Genomic DNA, 20,491 nt, shown 5'->3' on the forward strand with positions numbered 1-20,491 from the left:
AATAACTCTAAAATGTTGTAGTATCCCACTTCCACCTCAGAGCGCCGCTGTTGAACCAATAAGGGAAGGATGTGAGAGATGTATGCTTCTATGAGAAAGGCAGTACAAATGCAAGAGCAGATATAGAGCATTTCTGCATGAGATGGGAGTGCTTCAGGTCTAACAAAGAAGAAGATATTCTGGAATTTGTATTCAATTAAGGATTATTCATTATACAAAGGATTCCTCTTATATAATCCCAACAGCAGAAGAAAAATCTGTCTTGAAAATGCATCAACCACAGTCACCCCTGGAAATCAGATGGCAAGTAGTGATTTCATTATTTTCCTGGTTGTGTCATTCAGTCTCTGCTCAGATTCATTATTCCATTGTAGAAGAAATGAGGAAAGGTTCAGTTGTTGGTGATTTAGTGAAAGATCTTGGAATGAATGTGAAGGATATCACAGCAAGAAAACTCTGTATTGTGTCTGATGTTTCTGAAAAATATTTCAGTATCAATCTGGAGAATGGAGGCCTTTTTATTGCAGAGAGGATAGACAGGGAGACACTGTGTGGGGCTGCAGCTGATTGTGTCCTGACCTTTGATGCTGTGGCTGAGAATCCTTTAAATGTGTTTAGTGTTAGGATTGAAATACAAGATATTAATGACAATCCACCAAGATTTCTCTATGAAACAATTAGATTAGAAATAAGTGAATCTGCTTTACCAGGAGCAAAGTTTGTTTTGCAGAAAGCTGAGGATTTGGATATAGGAATTAATACACTGAGAAGCTACAAGCTGAGTCCAAATGAGCACTTTGCTTTAGGAGAAAGGATCAGCTCTGATGGCAGCATATTTCCTGAGCTAGTTCTAGAAAAGCCTCTAGACCGAGAGACACAGAATTACTATGAACTAATTTTATCAGCTTCTGATGGAGGAAATCCTGTAAAAACAGGGAGCATACTGATTAAGATTGCCATCATTGACATAAATGATAATATACCTATATTTACCCAAGAAGTATATAAAATAAGCATAAAGGAAAATATACCTTTGAATTCTACAGTTCTGCAGGTCAGGGCAACTGATCAGGATGAAGGTGTAAATGCACAGGTTACATATTCATTCAGTACCCTGGCAAATAGCATTCTCCAGATGTTTACAATTAATCACAAGAATGGAGACATTAGGACAAAGGGACATTTAGATTATGAAATGAAAAAACACTATGAAATATCTGTACAAGCCATGGATGGAGGGGGCCTGGCTGCCCATGCCAAAGTTTTAATAGAGATATTGGATGAGAATGACAATGTTCCTGAGATAACCCTCACCTCCCTGTCTTCTCCTATTTCTGAAGACACATCCCCTGGAACTGTGGTGGCACTCATTGCAGTTCGTGATAAAGACTCAGGAGAAAATGGAGATGTTCAGTGTCAAATAATTGGGGATATTCCATTTCAATTAGTTTCATCAACCAGTAACTTTTATAAAATTGTTACAAAAGATTCTCTGGACAGAGAAAAAATGTCATCATATAACATCACCATTCAAGCATCTGACAAGGGTTTCCCTGTTTTGTCTTCTGTGAAAGTTGTATTTTTGGACTTGGCGGATGTTAATGACAATGCACCTATTTTTGAGAAGTTGACTTACACTGCATTTGTACCAGAAAATAATTTACCAGGAGCTTCCATATTCCATGTTCAAGCGAAAGATATTGACAGTGAAGAAAATGCCAAACTGACTTACTTTATAGTAAGTAACAGTAATGACAAAGATCTCATATCCTTGCATGTGTCCATAAATCCAGTGACCGGAGTCATTTATGCGCAAAAGTCATTCGATTATGAGCAACACAGGGAATTCAACATTCAGATTATTGCCAAAGACAATGGATTTCCATCGCTGAATAGCAGCACAACTCTAAAAGTTCATGTGGTAGACCAGAATGATAACCCACCAGTCATCCTATACCCACCAAGAGACAGTGATGGCCCCGTCTTTGAGATGGTGCCTTGGTCATCCGAACAAGGTTCCTTGGTATCTAAAGTGGTCGCAGTGGATGCGGATTCTGGACACAATGCCTGGTTGTCTTATTTTTTGCAAGCTTCTGAGCCATCACTTTTTACTATTGATCAGTACACTGGAGAGATCAAAACATCAAATGTTTTTCACGACAGAGATTCTTTAAAACATAAAGTTGTGGTCATAGTAAAAGACAATGGCTACCCACCCCTGTCTGCTTCTGTGACTTTAAACCTGGTGATTGCTGATAGTTTTCAGCAAGTTATTCCCGAAATGAACAAACAGCCAAGCAAACTGGACTCTCAGTCGAACTTACAAATGTACCTAGTGATTGCCTTGTCATTGATTACTTTTCTATTTGTATTGACTGTGATAGTCGCTGTGGTCTCCAAATGCAGAGAGTCCAAATCGTTGCCTTCCTTTGGCCCTGTGAATACACACTTATATCATACTGTAGATCCCAGATTTATTTCCCAGTTTAACAATGGAACATTACAGCTGCCCTACACATACAATGTTTGTCCAACTCTGGATTCAATGGACAAGGAATTTGCTTTCCTAAAATCTCAGCAGTGTGTTCCGGTTGTTCCTGTAGACAAACTCATTGATGCTGATGATTCAGGAATTGATAATGAAAACATAAGAGACCCTATAGCTGATGGCAGTCTTATTTTGCAGGTATGTTGAAGCTGTGATATTTAATAAGTCTGCATTCTTTAAAACATTGTTGCAGATATGTTTGTTATAAAATCTGTATTGACCCTACAGTGTTGACAAATCAGAAGAGGTCTATAATAATGGTATATTTTATTTGAATTATTTTGTAAATTGAATAGTTACAGGATTTTTTTTTCTCATGATAATACCACAGTTACTAGACCATTATATAACCAATACTCTTAGTGCATCCCATATCTTCTCCAGGTTTCTAGAAATGTACGGTAGACAAGACTTCCTGGTGATTTCCTGTAAATGACCATAGGCTACAATTTAATCACATTCTTCAGAAAAATACATAAGCATAAAGCAAGCAAGTCTCCATATGGCCGAACATACATGACATCCCTGAGGTGTGTGTGGAGCAACTTCATCCTTGACTCTGGCCAGACCACGTCTCAAACACATTTTGCTCCACTCATCAGAGCTAAGTAATGACTAAGCTCCGAGGGGTGGAGCAAAATGTGTTGGGGGTGTGGTCTGGCTGGAGTCCAGGCTGAGGTTGCCACACACACACCTCAGGGATGTCATGGGTATGCAGCCATAGGGAGACTTTCTCTTCACTCTGAGTCATTGCAGGAGCCTGGACGAGCTCCCTACCAAACTAGCACTCCCAGCGGTGGATGCCATAGGGCTTGAACCCCCTCCAGTCAAGCCTAAGCAGCACTCAAAGCAGGTCTTGGGTCATAAAGGAAAGCACTTTTCTTTATGGGTGGTTCAAGTTATAGTAGCATATAACTAGTGATTGACAGTATTTACAAAATAAACTATATTATGTATACTGAACTACTTACCTTTTTAACAACATTTAGAATAAAATGATGTTTAAAAGGAACACATATACAAAATGCTTTTTATCATTTCTGAAAATATAATGTTAAAGAACCATTGGACATGTTACATAATAAGCTCTTAGTTTTAATTGCTAATTCGTAACAGCAATAATCAAAACCAACGAATCACAATTCCTGAAAGTTATTACTTTTAATTTCTGCCTATGAGTTTCTGTAGATAAGAATCAGCACCTCTTTTGGAATTTCTGCTGTTTTATTCTAAATAGAGAAGAGTATTAATGCAGAGGGAATGGATTACAACCCCTTGACAGATTTTATTTCCAGTCTGTTTCTTCCTTTGAGTGACTTTTTCTTAATTTCTGCCATAGTAAAAAACTGCTATTTATTGCTATCTGTGTCCTGTCCCAGTGACCACAGAAATTACAGATTATCCAGGGATACAGCCAGCAATAAAAGCCTGACAGATACTTAAAGTGATACTAAATAGAGGACTGTTAATTGCCATAATTCATTCACATAAATCTTTTATATCACGCCACTGTATTTTTTTTATTCTTTAAGTATTCCCGCAGTGCTGGTGTGTGGTCACATGATCTTTCCCTGTTCTTTGGCATCTGCAGGGAATGATTTTTAGGAGGGGCTTCTATTACTCTGCCGTTGTATTCTCTCTACAGGGTGAGTCTGTGCCGGCACAGCCCTAATTGGTGCTGTGTCGGTCACATGACTGGAAAAAAACCATTACAGTATTCCAGTAGAGCAATTTATATTAAATTATAAATATACAGTTTTACAGCTCCCTATAAATCTTTATCTACCATCAAGTGTGTATTTTTTTTGCATTAACATGGTATAGGCATAGTCAAAGATGATTGTGACTAGCTTTAACTTGTTCAGACAGCATCTGCATCCAAGGCTCTTTTTTCTTTACTTTAAAGATATTTGATATTTTTTTTTTATTTGATAAAGGAGGAATGTTTGCATATGCCCACCTGTGTGCCCTCCAGTTTCAGTCCCCTTTTATATTGACTCCTGGAAAGGGAACTAAAACTGGAGCATGCTCAGTAGATGACAACGGGTGGTCTACACAATCTAAGGCTGCAATTTGGACACAGAGAAGATGGTAGGGGCAGTGAACAGCAGGATAAACCAGGCATATTTTACTCTACACAAAACTAATGTTTTAGGGGCTTTGTGAGTATGCACACTCTGTTATATAAAATGAAATGAGAGTTTTTCATAGCCTGGGTTTATTGACACTTTAAATCCTTCTAAATATTAAACAAAACACACTTGGTTGCAGCTATATCATAGTCTGACCGTATTTAAAAATTAATTATTAAAGATACAGAAGTTTTGCTGTTTAGTTTAAAACGGGCCTTTCACTGCTGAATAATATCAGTCATAATATTGTACAGCTGTAGCACTGTTCAAATATATCTATTAAAGACAACAAACGATTATTATATTACTGATTATCTCACTGGGTGCACAAGGGGGGCTTTCTGTGATGTCAGGACACAGTTATTGACATATATGAGATTAGTCACTCACTAACATCTCCTTCATGTTACCAAAGATAAATGTCCACCCTCTGCAACTTAGCAAGCAACAAAGAGAACATAATGAGGCACTATGTAGGTGATTGTTTACTAAACATAAATGTGTTGTACTTGAAGTCTAGTGATCTTAAATGTATGTTTATCCTCTTCCCACTTGCCATGATCATATACGTGACCTCTCAACAGGTAGGCTTTAACGCCAAGAGGCTGCATATATGTGGCCCTATGTAAACACTTCCTCGTGCTGAGCATGTGCTCTGTGCGCTCCCAGCACAGTCACCGATGGGGACCAGAATGCTCCCGATGCATAGTTGCGATCAGGAGCTTTCCAAGCATGTCACCATTGTGACAGCAAATCACAGCTGGCGGAGGGAAGGGGTAAAATATCGCTTTGCATAGTTATTGGATGTTCCAGTGCCTTTTCCAAACTGTCCATGCCCCACCCCATGTCTTGCAGATTGTCCTACCAGGCACGCTTTTTTTTTTTTACAACCACAGTCCTTCTGTTTTGGAGGGCACCATCTTTGTTTAGTTTTCTCTCTCGGGGATCTTCTACATCCTGGATTGCAATGCTGGTTTTCTGGTTCAGGGATTACATAGTCATGTATATTCTGGTTCTAGTGAAGGTTGTGGCTGTGTTAAAGAGGAATTCCAGGTATGGGTGTTTTATACAGAGTTACATCAGTCCACCTTGGACCAATGTAACTATGTATACCATACTTAGCTTCCCAGGAAGCTGGAAATCACTGAAATAGACACCACTATAGTATTTTCTGGTCCTATGCTGAGTGGCTGGCTTGCCACATTCTGAACACAGAATGTAGCTATGTACAAAATATACCATGCCTAAAATTCATCTTTCACTAATGCTTGACTCAGATCAGCCCTTTTTAGAGTCTTTTACCTTGTGACAAAGTAACAATGATTGGTCACTAGAAGATGGGGGATGAGGAAATACTTTCTCCTACCTTTAGCTGATGACATAATCATAGGTAGGCAAAATAATTTGAAGATGATGATCAGGTGCGCTAACCCTAGGGAAGCAAATAACACAACATTAAAGTATATGTGTTGGTGAAATAAAATAAATACAGATGAACAATTATAATTGTGACCAAATGTCCAAAAGAAAATCAGTTCGGTGTGATTCAATAACCAATCCAGTGAACCACCAATAAATCTCAAACAATAATGTCCATATAAAGGTGATAAACAGTCCAAATAAAGATTAAATCCAAAGTCGTGATGTAAATACAATTGCAGTCTGGAAAGTGCAAGCCTTGTGATAGAATAGGTTCAGAGACCCACCACCAGCTTAGCCTCTTACCAAAAAATAGAAGTTTAAGGGCATGTAGAAATATCACTGCTCCAGAGATCACGCAGTTGCAGAGAGATTACAAGTCACCCAAGTGACACACTTGCACACAGGTAATGCCTAAACTCTTACCAGACACAGCTTGGAAAAAAGCCTGGAACTGTCCTGTGTTAAGGTCCTGCTTGGGAACACTGCACGTTTGCCAGGTGTTGCCGTACGGACGTGTGGTGACTGGTGAGAGGAGCTCGGTACGGAGATGACTTCCACACACAACTACCAGAGCCTGGAGGCCAACAGCAAGCCCAGCTCTAGGTAAAAGACACCCGAGATCACAACACCTGGCAAACGTGCAGTGTTCCCAAGCAGGACCTTAACACAGGACAGTTCCAGGCTTTTTTCCAAGCTGTGTCTGGTAAGAGTTTAGGCATTACCTGTGTGCAAGTGTGTCACTTAGGTGACTTGTAATCTCTCTGCAACTGCGTGATCTCTGGAGCAGTGATATTTCTACATGCCCTTAAACTTCCATTTTTTGGTAAGAGGCTAAGCTGGTGGTGGGTCTCTGAACCTATTCTATCACAAGGCTTGCACTTTCCAGACTGCAATTGTATTTACATCACGACTTTGGATTTAATCTTTATTTGGACTGTTTATCACCTTTATATGGACATTATTGTTTGAGATACATTGGTGGTTCACTGGATTGGTTATTGAATCACACCGAACTGATTTTCTTTTGGACATTTGGTCACAATTATAATTGTTCATCTGTATTTATTTTATTTCACCAACACATATACTTTTATGTTGTGTTATTTGCTTCCCTAGGGTTAGCGCACCTGATCATCATCTTCACATTATACTTTTTCACTCTAAGGTAGCAGCACACCGATTTGAATCAGCGCACTTTTTCTCACATAATTCAAGGCAAAATAATTTGTCAGGAGCTCCAGGACAGCCTTTTATTGCTACAAGTTAGTTGTTTTTTTTTTTAAGTGCTAATAAGGTTTCTATATGTTTTTGAGGAATATCAGCAATTTTTTCATGCAGACTTGTTAAGTCACTGAAAGGTCAACTTTAGGAAGCTCAGCTCAATAAACCCCTGTAAGCCTGGAATGCATAGGGAGTCTAGTGGCAGGCATCAGAAATTTTAAGTAATTCTGAAGCTTTTTTTTTTTAGTTAAAATAACAAAAGAGGTTTATACTTTTTATACTTACCTGCTTTGTGGAATGGGCAAGCAGTCCCTTACCCTCTTTTCTGGAGTCCTCCGGCAGCACTGCCAATTCCTTCTCTACTGCATGTCCCCCCATAGAAAGTGCATGCTATGGGGCCACACGTCCCAAACTGAGCTATGTGCATCCATAGACATACACATCTTGGCCCATCCATGCCCCCTGCTCCCCTTCACAGAATTTGACTGACAGCAGCAGAAGATGCCAATGGCTCCTGCTTCCGCCTGCACCTCTTGTGAGAAGAGGAAGAGGGGAGAGAAGATCTGCAGCCATGTTTAACGATGCTGTAGCAAAATTGGATCATGCTTTGCTGGGGTTTCTTGCCTTCCTCTGAATCAACAGTGGGTATAGGATTGTGTTTTCTATTGGTAGAGCTAGATGGACTTGTGTCTTTTTTTAACCTAACTATGTAACTAAGTATTTAAAAGAACCACTTTAGTGTAAGCCCCTCCTTTTCATGCTGTACATAACAGGTTTAAGTCACCAAGAGCACAAAGGGAAAAGTAGTTGCGTGTTTTGTTCAAAAATTATTTTACTGCAATTAACTATTAAAGCATAGGTTTCTAAGCTCTTCCTAAACAAAAAAATATTCTAATATTTCTGTGTGTATGTGTTTGTGTGTATATATATATATCTATATATATATATCTATATATATATATATATATATATATAGATATATATATATATATATTTAATAATTACATGATGTATAGTATTGTATAATAATACAATACAAGTAAATTATAACAATAAAACAAACATAACATAACAGTGGCCTGTTCTGGATTTTGTAGTTTCTTGTTAGGAAGCTATGCCCTATAAACCACTCTTTTCTAACCTTGTGTCATATCCCACTGCCCCTAACCTTGTCCCCTGACCCACTAATGCCAAGCTTGTGCTATGACGGACCCAGCCCAAACCTGGCCTTTATCTCACTCTCCTTAACCTTGTTTGTGACCTCTTTCCACTAACCTTGTTGTGTGGCTAGGCTATTTACCCCTAACCTTCCCCTTATGACCACTTCCCCCATGTGACCCACCCACCTGAATCTTCCTATGACTCACTTCCCTTAACCTTTAATTGTGACCCACTTTCCCTAACCTTTTTCTTGTGACCTAGTTACCCCTTACCTTCCCCTTTGAGCCACTCTCCCTAACCTTGTCTAATTTTTCAAAAATTCAGAAATTTGGACAACTTAATAGGCTCCATATTTATTGAACCTATTATTTCTACACAGGAATAGCAACATAAGAAAATAATGAATAGTTCTAGTCGTGTTTTTGTTCAACATTTCTGTCCACAGTAATTCCACTTAACATATAGCATACACAGTATATACAATATACAGTGTATATTGTCTTTGGTTTGCCAAAAAATCAGGGCATAAGCAAATCTAGCACATACCATGTCACAAAATCCAGTTGACATACAAAAAACATAGTTTATAGAAATAGTTTTCTCCTAAACTTGAATTTATTTGTTTAAACTAAGAACCAACCATCATCTTAATCTTAGGCTAAAAAGCGTTTAGAACAATATAAGAAAGAGTGTTCCCTGAGGTGCAAAGTTACTTGTTTTGTGCTATTTGTTAGCAGAAAATCAGAAAAAATACTAGAAAACGCTAGAAAATCATAATAATGTACATTAAAGGACTGTGTTGCATTTTTCAATTAGTTTTCATGACAGAACTGATTAGGATTGTTTAAAAGCTCCCTAAATCTTAAATTGTATTTATGAAAATAACTGTAAAATGTTGTAGTACCCCATTTCCACCTCAGAGCGCCGCTGTTCAACCAATAAGGAAGGATGTGAGAGATGCATGCCTCTATAAGACAGGCAGTACAACTGCAAGAGTAGATATAGAGCATTTCTGCATGAGATGGGAGTGCTTCAGGTCTAAAAAAGAAGAAGATATTCTGGAATTTGTATTCAATTAAGGATTATACATTCTACAAGGATTTCCTCTTATATTTCTCCAGCAATAGAAGAAAAAGCTGTCTTGAAAATGCATCAACCACAGTCACCCCTGGAAATCAGATGGCAAGTAGTGATTTCATTATTTTCCTGGTTGTGTCATTCAGTCTCTGCTCAGATTCATTATTCCATTGTAGAAGAAATGAGGAAAGGTTCAGTTGTTGGTGATTTAGTGAAAGATCTTGGAATGAATGTGAAGGATATCACAGCAAGAAAACTCCGTATTGTGTCTGATGTTTCTGAAAAATATTTCAGTATCAATCTGGAGAATGGAGACCTTTTTATTGCAGATAGGATAGACAGAGAGACACTGTGTGGGGCTGCAGCTGATTGTGTCCTGACCTTTGATGCTGTGGCTGAGAATCCTTTAAATGTATTTAATGTTAGGATTGAAATTCAAGATATAAATGACAATCCACCAACATTTCTTGATGAAACAATTAGATTGGAAATAAGTGAATATGCTTTACCAGGAGCTAAGTTTGTTTTGCAGAAAGCTGAGGATTTGGATATAGGAATTAATACACTGAAGAGCTACAAGCTGAGTCCAAATGAGCACTTTGTCTTAGGAGAAAGGATCAGCTCTGATGGCAGCATATTTCCTGAACTAGTTCTAGAAAAGCCTCTAGACCGAGAGACACAGAATTACTATGAACTAATTCTATCAGCTTTCGATGGAGGAAAACCTGTACAAACCGGCACAGCAATGATTAAGATTACCATCATTGATATAAATGATAATACACCTATATTTACCCAAGAAGTATATAAAATAAGCATTAAGGAAAATATACCCTTGAATTCTACAGTTCTACAAATCAGAGCAACTGATCAGGATGAAGGAGTAAATGCACAAATTACATATTCATTTAGTACTCGGGCAAATAACATTCTCCAAATGTTTACAATTAATCACAAGAATGGAGACATTAGAACAAAGGGACATTTAGATTATGAAATGAAGAAACACTATGAAATATCTGTACAAGCCATGGATGGAGGAGGGCTGGCTGCCCATGCCAAAGTTTTAATAGAGATAATGGATGAGAATGACAATGTTCCTGAGATAACCCTCACCTCCCTGTCTTCTCCTATTCCTGAAGACACGTTACCTGGAACTGTGGTGGCACTCATTGCAGTTCGTGATAAAGACTCAGGAGAAAATGGAGAAGTTCAGTGTCAAATCATTGGGGATATTCCATTTCAATTAGTGTCATCAGCAAATAACTTCTATAAAATTGTTACAAAAGATACTCTGGACCGAGAAAATTTGTCATCCTATAACATCACCATTCAAGCATCTGACCAGGGTTCTCCTTTTTTGTCTTCTGTAAAAGTTGTATTTTTGGACTTGGCGGATGTTAATGACAATGCACCTTTTTTTGAGAAGTTGGCTTTCACTGCATTTGTACCAGAAAATAATTTACCAGGAGCTTCCATATTCCATATTCAGGCAAAAGATATTGACAGTGAAGAAAATGCAAAACTGACTTACTTTATAGTAAGTAACAGTAATGATAAAGATCCCATATCCTTGCATGTATCCATAAATCCAGTGACCGGAGTCATTTATGCTCAAAAATCATTTGATTATGAGCAACACAAAGAATTCAACATTCAGGTTATTGCTAAAGACAATGGTTTTCCATCACTGAACAGCAGCACAACTCTAAAAATTCATGTGGTAGACCAGAATGATAACCCACCAGTCATCCTATACCCACCAAGAGACAGTGATGGCCCTGTCTTTGAGATTGTGCCATGGTCATCTGAACAAGGTTCCTTGGTATCCAAAGTGGTCGCAGTGGATGCGGATTCTGGACACAATGCCTGGTTGTCTTATTTTTTGCAAGTTTCTGAGCCATCACTTTTTACTATTGATCAGTACACTGGGGAGATCAAAACATCAATCGTTTTTCATGATAGAGATTATTTAAAACATAAACTTGTGGTTATAGTAAAAGACAATGGCTACCCACCCCTGTCTGCTTCTGTGACTCTAAACCTGGTGATTGCTGATAGTTTTCAGCAGATAATTCCTGAAATGAACAAACAGCCAAGCAAACTGGACTCTCAGTCGAACCTACAAATGTACCTGGTGATTGCCTTGTCATTGATTACTTTTCTGTTTGTATTGACTGTGATAGTCGCTGTGGTCTCCAAATGCAGAGAGTCCAAATCTTTGCCTTCCTTTGGCCCTGTGAATACACACTTATATCATACTGTAGATCCCAGATTTATTTCCCAGTTTAACAATGGAACATTGCAACTGCCCTACACATACAATGTTTGTCCAACTCTGGATTCAATGGACAAGGAATTTGCTTTCCTTAAAACTCAGCAGTGTGTTCCGGTTGTTCCTGTAGATAGACTCATTGATGCCGATGACTCCGGAATTGGTAATGAAAATATAAGGGACCCTATAGCTGATGACATTCTTATTTTGCAGGTATGTTGAAACTATTATATTTATTTAGTCTGCATTCTTTAAAACAATCTTGGAGATATGTTTGTTATAAAGGCATTATTGATCCATATAGTGTTGGCAAATCAGAGGAGGTTTATAATGATTTTCAATTTTACTTTATTTTATTTTAATGACATGTGTTAAATACTATTTACATCTCTTGATAATAGCAAGGAGTTTCTTACAATAGATATTGTTCCAGGGTTACTAGACCCTCAGAAGACCAGCACTCATAGTGCATCCCATATATCTTTTTTTTTTTTTTTAATTCTTTATCTATTGAAATGCCACTTGGAAAAACAGTAATCAACCGAAAACAATAAATGACACTATAAACAAGTCAAACCATCAGCTGAAATATAGAACATTGAATGTGCTAATGGATATGGACCATGGATAAACATATCCAAGACCTGTGAACAAGGCAGCAGCTTGATCTTACATCAGTTGGAGACATATGGTTAGAAGAAAAGAGAGCTGTGTCAAGTAGAAGTCAGGGCCAGAAAGGGCTCATCTTGTGCGATCATGACTGGGTGGCTGCCACCTCCACCGGAATCTTCTAATGGCCGGTGTACAGAAGAAGCAAAGCCACCACATGGAAAGCGTTCTTGTACAGATAAGCAAAATTCTGACCCACTAATGAATGTGTACCAAGAGGCATGGTTTTAACATTTTTACCCTACATAGAGAGGTTAGGGCTAAAGACAACTTTGGTGTTGCTAAGAAATGAAGAAAGGGTAGATGAGTAAGATTGAAAGAAAGGATGAGAGCTGTGGGAAGAAAAGGGAAGACAGAAGGGAAAAGAAAAAAAAAGGGGGGGGGGTGATATGATTAGAATGAGAACTCCTAATATCAGATTTCCCTTGTTAGATTCTCAGTCGCTCATGTATAGGTAAGATATTCAACTGAAAAGTGAAATTTAGCCCAATAAAACCAATACCTATTGTGTTCCTCCCCACTGCCTGCCAGGGTCGTGGTCAAGACACTGAGGGAGGGGTTTGTTGCTTCCACATCACAGGTATGAAAGCCCTGGCGGCACTCAGGAGGTGTTTCAACAATGAGTATTTTCTACTCGACATCAGAGTCAGGTTAACCACTTGCCGACCGCCGTACGACTATTTACTGCGGCGGTCAGCCCCTCACAGGCAAGGCGACGTAGGTCTACGTCGCTAGCCTGTAAAGCTTCTAGGGAGTGAGCGCGTGCCGCCGGAGGCGCGCTCCCGCTCCCACACAGTCACGGACCCCCGCGCGTGTGCCAGCAGACCCAATGTCCGCCGAGCACTCGCGATCGTCTGTGACACCGGAAGAAAGGCAGGCGGCTGATGTAAACAAAGCCGCCTGTCATTCTTCCCTGTGTAAGAATGGAGATCAGACGGTTCTACTATGTAGGACCGTTGATCTCTGTTCTTACACCAGTAGCCATGTCCAATAACAGTTAGAAGCATGCTCCTAGGACACACTTAACCCCTCCCTCTCCAATACAGTTAACCCCTTCACTGCCAGTGTCATTTTTACAGTAACAGTGCATATGTATAGCACTGATTACTGCAGTAATGTCACTGGTAACCCCAAAAAAGTCAAAAATGCCAGTCAAGGGTCCGATCTGTCCACCGCATTGTCGCAGTACTGCAAAAAAAACGCAGATCGCCGCCATTACTCGTTAAAAAAAAAAAACAACAAAAATGACAAAAATCTTTCCCTTTGTTAGTAAACGCGATAACTTTTGCGCAAACCAATCAAAATACGCTTTTTGCAATTTTTTTACCAAACATATGTAGCATAAAACAAATTGGCCGAAAATGTTAAAAAATTTAGATTTTTACATTTTCTTTGGGGAATTTCATATAAAAAAATGTGAAAAATATTGTTATTTTTGCAAAATGTACGCTCTTTTTTTGTTTACAGAGCATGATCAAAAAATCGCATAGGTGATCAAATACCACCAAAAGAAAGCTCTGTTTGTGGGGGGAAAAGGACGTCAATTTCGTTTAGGTACAGCGTTGCACGACCGCGCAATTGTCCTTTAAATTCATGAAGTGCCGAATCACAAAATAGGCCCTGGTCAGGAAGGGGGTAAAATCTTCCGGGGCTTAAGTGGTTAAGGAGAACCGCGGCTGGATCATCTACTAGAGAGTAATCTGTTATTTTGTACACTATCCGCAAGATCTGTTGCCAAAAAGGACGTAGCACAGAGTACTCCCAGAACACATGGACAAACATACCGACTTGGGAGCCACATCGCCAACAGTGGGGTTCATGTCCCGGAAAGAGGGATGATAGCACTGCCGGAGTTCGATACCATCTTGTCATTAGATTGTACGACGTCTCTTGATATTTACTGCAGAGGGAAGATTTGTGTGCAAAAAAGAGTATGCAATTCTTTTGATCTGTAGTGAAAGTGGTGTTTAGGTCCCTTTCCCACTGTATAAAAAAAAATGCATTATATTATGTATACTTAACAATAGACAAGTATTTTATATTTATGGATAAAATCATTTAAAGTGGAAATACTGTATACCTTCCTTTTCTTCATCGCTAAGGAAGCTGTCATATCAGCCTCTGCTTGATCTGCAGTTGCCTGCACATGTGATCAGTTATGACACCAGCCATCTGATGGCTTGACAGTTGGGTTGAAAGCTAACATAAGCACACTAGAAACTGTAGCAGTTAAAATTTACGGCATTCCTTAAATGTAACTGTAACTGTATATTGTGGGATTAGTTCTACTTCAAAAATTATTATTCTAACTTTTTAACTATTAAAGTGTTACTAAACCCACAACAGTAAAATCAGTCTGTATATGCAGTAAAGCATGTGTGTTATTCTCACTCTGGAACCTAAGAGGTTAATCATCTGCACTGTGTAAAAAGGCTGTTTGATCCAATCCATCTTCTGATAGAACAGAGCCTTGGGGGCACTCTGCACATGCTCAGTTTGGTGTATATTGCTAGAGAGTTTTTTTTTTTATTCTTGGGAGGGTGCATGTTATTGGCACAATCGTCACTGTCCAGACAGAGGGTCATGGGTTCTGCATCCTCATAGGACAGTCAGAGGAGAATGAAAGCTTCTCCTACAAGCTTTAACCAGTGCTTGGCCAGACACTGATAGAAGTCACAAGACTGCTACATACTGCTGATGAGAAAAGGTGTTTAGCGGTTTATATTTACTAAAATATTTGCATTTTCATGTTCTGTGAACTGTGGGAGACATAGTGAATGCAAGCTCCTGGGTTTAGTAACACTTCAAATCTATGTTGCCAGGGATCTACAAATGAGTGCTGACAGGAAAGCAAACTTTTATTATACTGCAGCTTACCAATTCTTAGATTTGATGGCTGTGTTCGTTTTCTTTTTTAGAAATGTTTTCCTTTATTTTCATCTGGTGATGCAGCCAGTAAGTCTGTTGTTTTAGAGAACAAGCTCTCCAGCAGAATGTATCAGTTACATAGATGGGACTAACCATTTAACACTGGCAAGGGTGCTTGCAATGATCAGATGTTATAAATGTATTTAAAACCTTTATCCCAAACCTGCTTATAAAATATTGGTTGGAGTCTGGATTACATTTGTTAGTGTATTTAAATCTGTTAGCATATCTAACACTTCCCTCCCCCAGACTGACAATGCTGCTGTCCAAAGTTGCCCCCTGTGTTCTTTCATTCAGAGTGGGGACACTCTAACACAGGAGGTGCCAGGTCACCAGATGAAAACAGAGGGGGAAAAAGCCAAAAAAAAAAAAACAAATAAAAATCAGCCACTACATTTAATAATTTGTAAGCTGCAGTATGTGTTATTTTTAGTTTGAAGATTAATACTGCTTTAGGAGCAACTAATCACAACCTAGTTAACCTACTGTGCATAGGAGTTGGCACCTAAACTGTAAGTTCTGCCATTTTATTTTCAGTAGAGAAAAAAGCATTAATGCAGAGGGGATAGGTTAGAACCCTGCCAGGTTTTATTTTTCAGTCTCTGTCTGCCTTTGCTGACTTTTTCTCACTTTTTGTCATGGCGAAAAAGTGATTTTATTGGTATATGTGTCCTGTCTCAATGACCACAGAAACAAAAGATTTTCTCAGAACACAGACAGCAATAAAAAAAAAAAAAAATATATATATATATATATATATATATATATATATATATATATATATATATATATATATATGACAGAGACTAAATCCCTTCCCAATATTAAAAAATCAGATAATCAAATAGATAGATAGATAGATAGATAGATAGATAGATAGATAGATAGATAGATAGATAGATAGATAGATAGATAGATAGATAGATAGATAGATAGATAGATAGATAGATAGATAGATAGATAGATAGATAGATAGATAGATAGATAGATAGATAGATAGATAGATAGACATAAATATATATTATATTGTAGTCTGACCCAGATGTAAAAGTTTATTAGCATAACTAAGGAACCTTTGTTGTTTGACTTAAAATGGACCTTTCAATTAATTATAGTAGTCTTCCTTTTGTACAGCTGTAGCACTGTTCAAGTATACACATTAAACACACTGAACATTTATTATATCACTGCTTACTTATATTACTGGGTGCACCAGGGTGGAGGGGTTCTCTAAAATGTCAGGACACAGTTATTGACACGTGTGAGATTAGTCACTCTCTAATAGAGCCTGCATGTGACCACAAATAAACTTCCACCCTCTGCAACTTAGCAAGCAGCAAAGAGAACTTAATGAGGCACTATGAAGATTAATTATTTACTAAACATAAATGTGTAGTAAAGTTCAAAAAGAGGGGTGAAAAGGCGGGATTATTGCGGTGCAAAGGAGAACACAGAAACATTTTCTTTAAATAAAAATGCAAAACATTTTACTGATATTTGATTAAAACATATCAGATAAAATAGCAACAGCGAAAACAAGGGTCACAGTGACAATTTGTCAACAAAGGAAAGGGAGCTAATATGCAAACTTAAGAGTGGACACATAGGCACTTTTATAATTTTTCACAAAAGCAGTGCTTTGAATAATCCCAACATGTTTTGCCTGAGTTGACTTCTTCAGGGGACTTCAAAACAAGCACCAACCGTCAAGTGACTGACAAAAAAATACAAATATTAGAGACATTCACATACTATATCAAAAAAGATCCAACGTGATACCAATACTACATCTTGATAATGGTGTATTGGCAATCAATGCATTCATTCCCATGTAAGACTCACCCCAATGATGTTAAACAGTAGGCACCTAGTCTGCATCCACACAGGGCCTCCCAGTTACACCAAATGCCCATGCCCAGCCTAAACAGGGGAGCAGCTAGGCAAGCCTTTGCGAACGCAGGAGGCCTCAAGGCATGCTGGGCTGCAAGTAAATTGTGGAGTACAAAAAGTTACATCTAATAGTAGATATGATAGTAAAGCAAAAAGTAATAAGCAAATGAATTGCAATGAACTTACATTTCTCTCTAAAGAAACTCGATCAAATGAGGGAGACTGGTTGTAAACAGTTGAGTCCTTTAGCAAAAACAGTAAAAGGTTTTCACTGAATGATGAAAAGGTGGTAAGGTAATCAATTTAGAGTTAGGGGTGGTGTGAGCAAAACAGCCTCAATATAATTAACAGTTTAAAAAATAGTAAAAGGAAAAAAAACAACAATGTTGAATAAATTGGATAAATCTCTATATTGGTATGGCTTGATTGCAGCATAGAGGAACTATAGTAATAGGTATTGCAAAAAAAATTAAAAAGCATTGCATTGTGTCTGATGGTGCAAATTTAAATACACTAATCAAATGTATCCTCTTTAGAAACTAATTGTGCAAGCCTTGCATAGTAGCTAATATAAAAAAAAAAAACAAGCAAAGCTGAAAAAACTGATTTAATAAGCATACATGGGGATAAAAATCCCCAATTGATCCTCTATGTTATCCACCTGGCAGGTATGAATATTTCATACATAGTTACATAGGTCAAGCTTGGGCCAATGTAACTATGTATATACCATACCTGGACCATCCCCCTGAAAGCTGAAAATCACTGAAGTAGACACTGCTAATCCAGTACGCTTCCAGGTCACGTGCTTAGTGAACACAAGTTCAGTTGTTCGACAGGGACACCTTTCAGAAAATGCTTTGCATTTTCTGAATTAATTCAAAGTAATATCTGATTGGATGAGGAAGAGAGGTGGGGCGCTGATGTCACGCTATCCACCTCTTCTAGTCAGAAAATGCTATGCATTTATGAAGAAAATGCAAAGCAAAATGCAAAGTAGTAGGCCACCTGCTCAGCACAGGACCTAGAAGCAAGCAGAGATCACTATAGTAGCAGCATCTACTCTTCAGTGATTTCCAGCTTCCAGGGACTTCTGTCAGGATTGTGTATACATAGCTACATTGGTCCAAGCTGGGTCAATGTAATAATGTATAAAATATTAATACCTGGAATTTATTTTTAACTAATGTTTGACACATACCAGTCTTTTTTGCCGTTTCTTATCTTGTAATAAAGTTATAATAATGCTGTCTGATCCTTAGGAAGAGTGAGGAAATACTTCCTCCTACCTGCAGCTGATGGCATAAATTTGGTAGGCAAAGTCATTTGACAAGAGCTACAGGATGGCCTTATATTGATACAAGGTAGGGCCTTTTTCCCAAAGTTAATAATGTTTCTTTATATTGAGGGAGGCCTTTAGCATACATTAGTAATTTAATGTAAGCTCCTTATTTTCATGTAGCACTTGCCAGGTCCTAGGCTGGGTCAACAAGGGCACAAAGGGGGAAAAGATTGCACATTTTGTTCAAAAAGTCATTATTTTATTGCAGTTAACTATTTCAGCCTAGGGTTTTAAGGCCTTCTTAATAAAAAAAAAAAAAAGGTGCTAATATTTTTGTGTGTATGTGTTTGTATAATAATTACATGACGTATATTATTATATAATAGTACAATAATAGATAATAACAGTAAAATAAACATATGAGCAGTCTGTCCTGGATTTTTTGGTTTCTTTTTTAAGAAGCTATGCTCTATAAACCATCCTTTTGCCAAATTGTCTTGTATCCAACTGCCTCTAAAATTGTTCTGTGACCCACTAAGCCCAAACTTATGCTGTGACCGACTCAGCCCTACCCCGGCCTGTATCCCACTCTTCTTAACCTTGTCTGTGACCTACCCCCACTAACCTTGTTTTGTGACTATTTACCCCTAACCTTCCCCTATGATCCATTTCACCATGTGACCCACCCACCTGAATTCTCCTATGACTCACTCCTCCCGCCCTTCTCCTGTAACCCACTTTCCCTAACCTTTTCTTGTGACCTATTTACCCCTTACCCTCTACTTTAAGCCAATCTCCCTTAACTTTTGCCCATTTTTCGAAGAAGAGATTTGGAAAAACTTAATGGGATCCATATATTATGAACCCATTATTTAAAAACATCAACAGCAAAATATTGAAGGTCCCGAGTAGTTGTAGTTGTGCTCTCTTGTGTAATTCATTTGACATATATGTCCACAGTAATTCCACTAAACGTAAAGTCTGCACTATATACACAATACATTTTAAATGTCTTTGGTTCATCAGAGGATCAGGGCATGTTTATGGTATAAAAATGTATCATATACCACATCACAAAGTTCAGTTCACGTAAAAAATGTGGCCTTTATGGTAATAATTTTCATGTTAAATTTACTTTATTGTTGTTTGAACTATGAAACAACCATTATCTTAATCTTAGGCCAAAAAGCTTTTAGAATTATATAAGAGCGTTCCTTAGGTACAAAGTTACTTGTTTTGTGTTTTTTTTTTTTCAAGAGTGTCAGAAAATTATATTAATGAACATTAAGGGACTGTGCTGCATTTTTTTAAACCAGTTTTTGTGATAGAACTTATAACGCTCATGTGAAAGGTCCCTAAATCTTAATCTTTATTTCTGAAAATAACTCTAAAATGTTGTAGTACCCCAGTTGCACCTCAGAGCGCCGCTGTTCAACCAATAAGGGAAGGATGTTAGAGATGCATGCCTCTATGAGACAGGCAGTACAACTGCAAGAGTAGATATAGAGCATTTCTGCATGAGATGGGAGTGCTTCAGGTCTAACAAAGAAGAAGATATTCTGGAATGTAAATTCATTTAAGGATTATACAAGGAATTTTCTTATACATTCCCAGCAATAGAAGGAACGGCTGTCTTGAAAATGCATCAACCACAGTCACCCCTGGAAATCAGATGGCAAGTAGTGATTTCATTATTTTCCTGGTTGTGTCATTCAGTCTCTGCTCAGATTCATTATTCCATTGTAGAAGAAATGAGGAAAGGTTCAGTTGTTGGTGATTTAGTGAAAGATCTTGGAATGAATGTGAAGGATATCACAGCAAGAAAACTCCGTATTGTGTCTGATGTTTCTGAAAAATATTTCAGTATCAATCTGGAGAATGGAGAT

General features: G+C 38.1%; 2 protein-coding genes across 15 annotated transcripts in view; both read left to right on the plus strand.

Annotated features, from left to right (window-relative positions):
• Positions 1-20,491, plus strand: part of LOC309553178 (protocadherin gamma-B2-like) — a 374,843-nt gene that overhangs the window by 262,105 nt on the left and 92,247 nt on the right. The window contains exon 1 of one of the 14 annotated variants that reach the window (XM_082254111.1): positions 146-2,686. The exons of the other annotated variants lie outside the window; for them this stretch is intronic. Coding sequence (XP_082110237.1) covers positions 269-2,686 — 2,418 coding nt within the window. The 5' untranslated portion in view covers positions 146-268. Of the gene's footprint in view, positions 1-145; positions 2,687-20,491 lie in introns of those variants that run through there. 14 annotated transcript variants of the gene reach the window in all.
• LOC309554610 (protocadherin gamma-B1-like) lies at positions 9,501-12,058 on the plus strand (the record flags this gene model as incomplete). Its single annotated transcript, XM_082256330.1, has 1 exon — positions 9,501-12,058. The coding sequence occupies exon 1, from the start codon at positions 9,632-9,634 to the stop codon at positions 12,056-12,058; it is 2,427 nt and encodes an 808-aa protein (XP_082112456.1). The 5' UTR covers positions 9,501-9,631.

This window comes from Pelophylax lessonae (genome assembly GCF_965119305.1).
Source record: "Pelophylax lessonae genome assembly, chromosome: 4".
Lineage (NCBI taxonomy): Eukaryota > Metazoa > Chordata > Amphibia > Anura > Ranidae > Pelophylax > Pelophylax lessonae.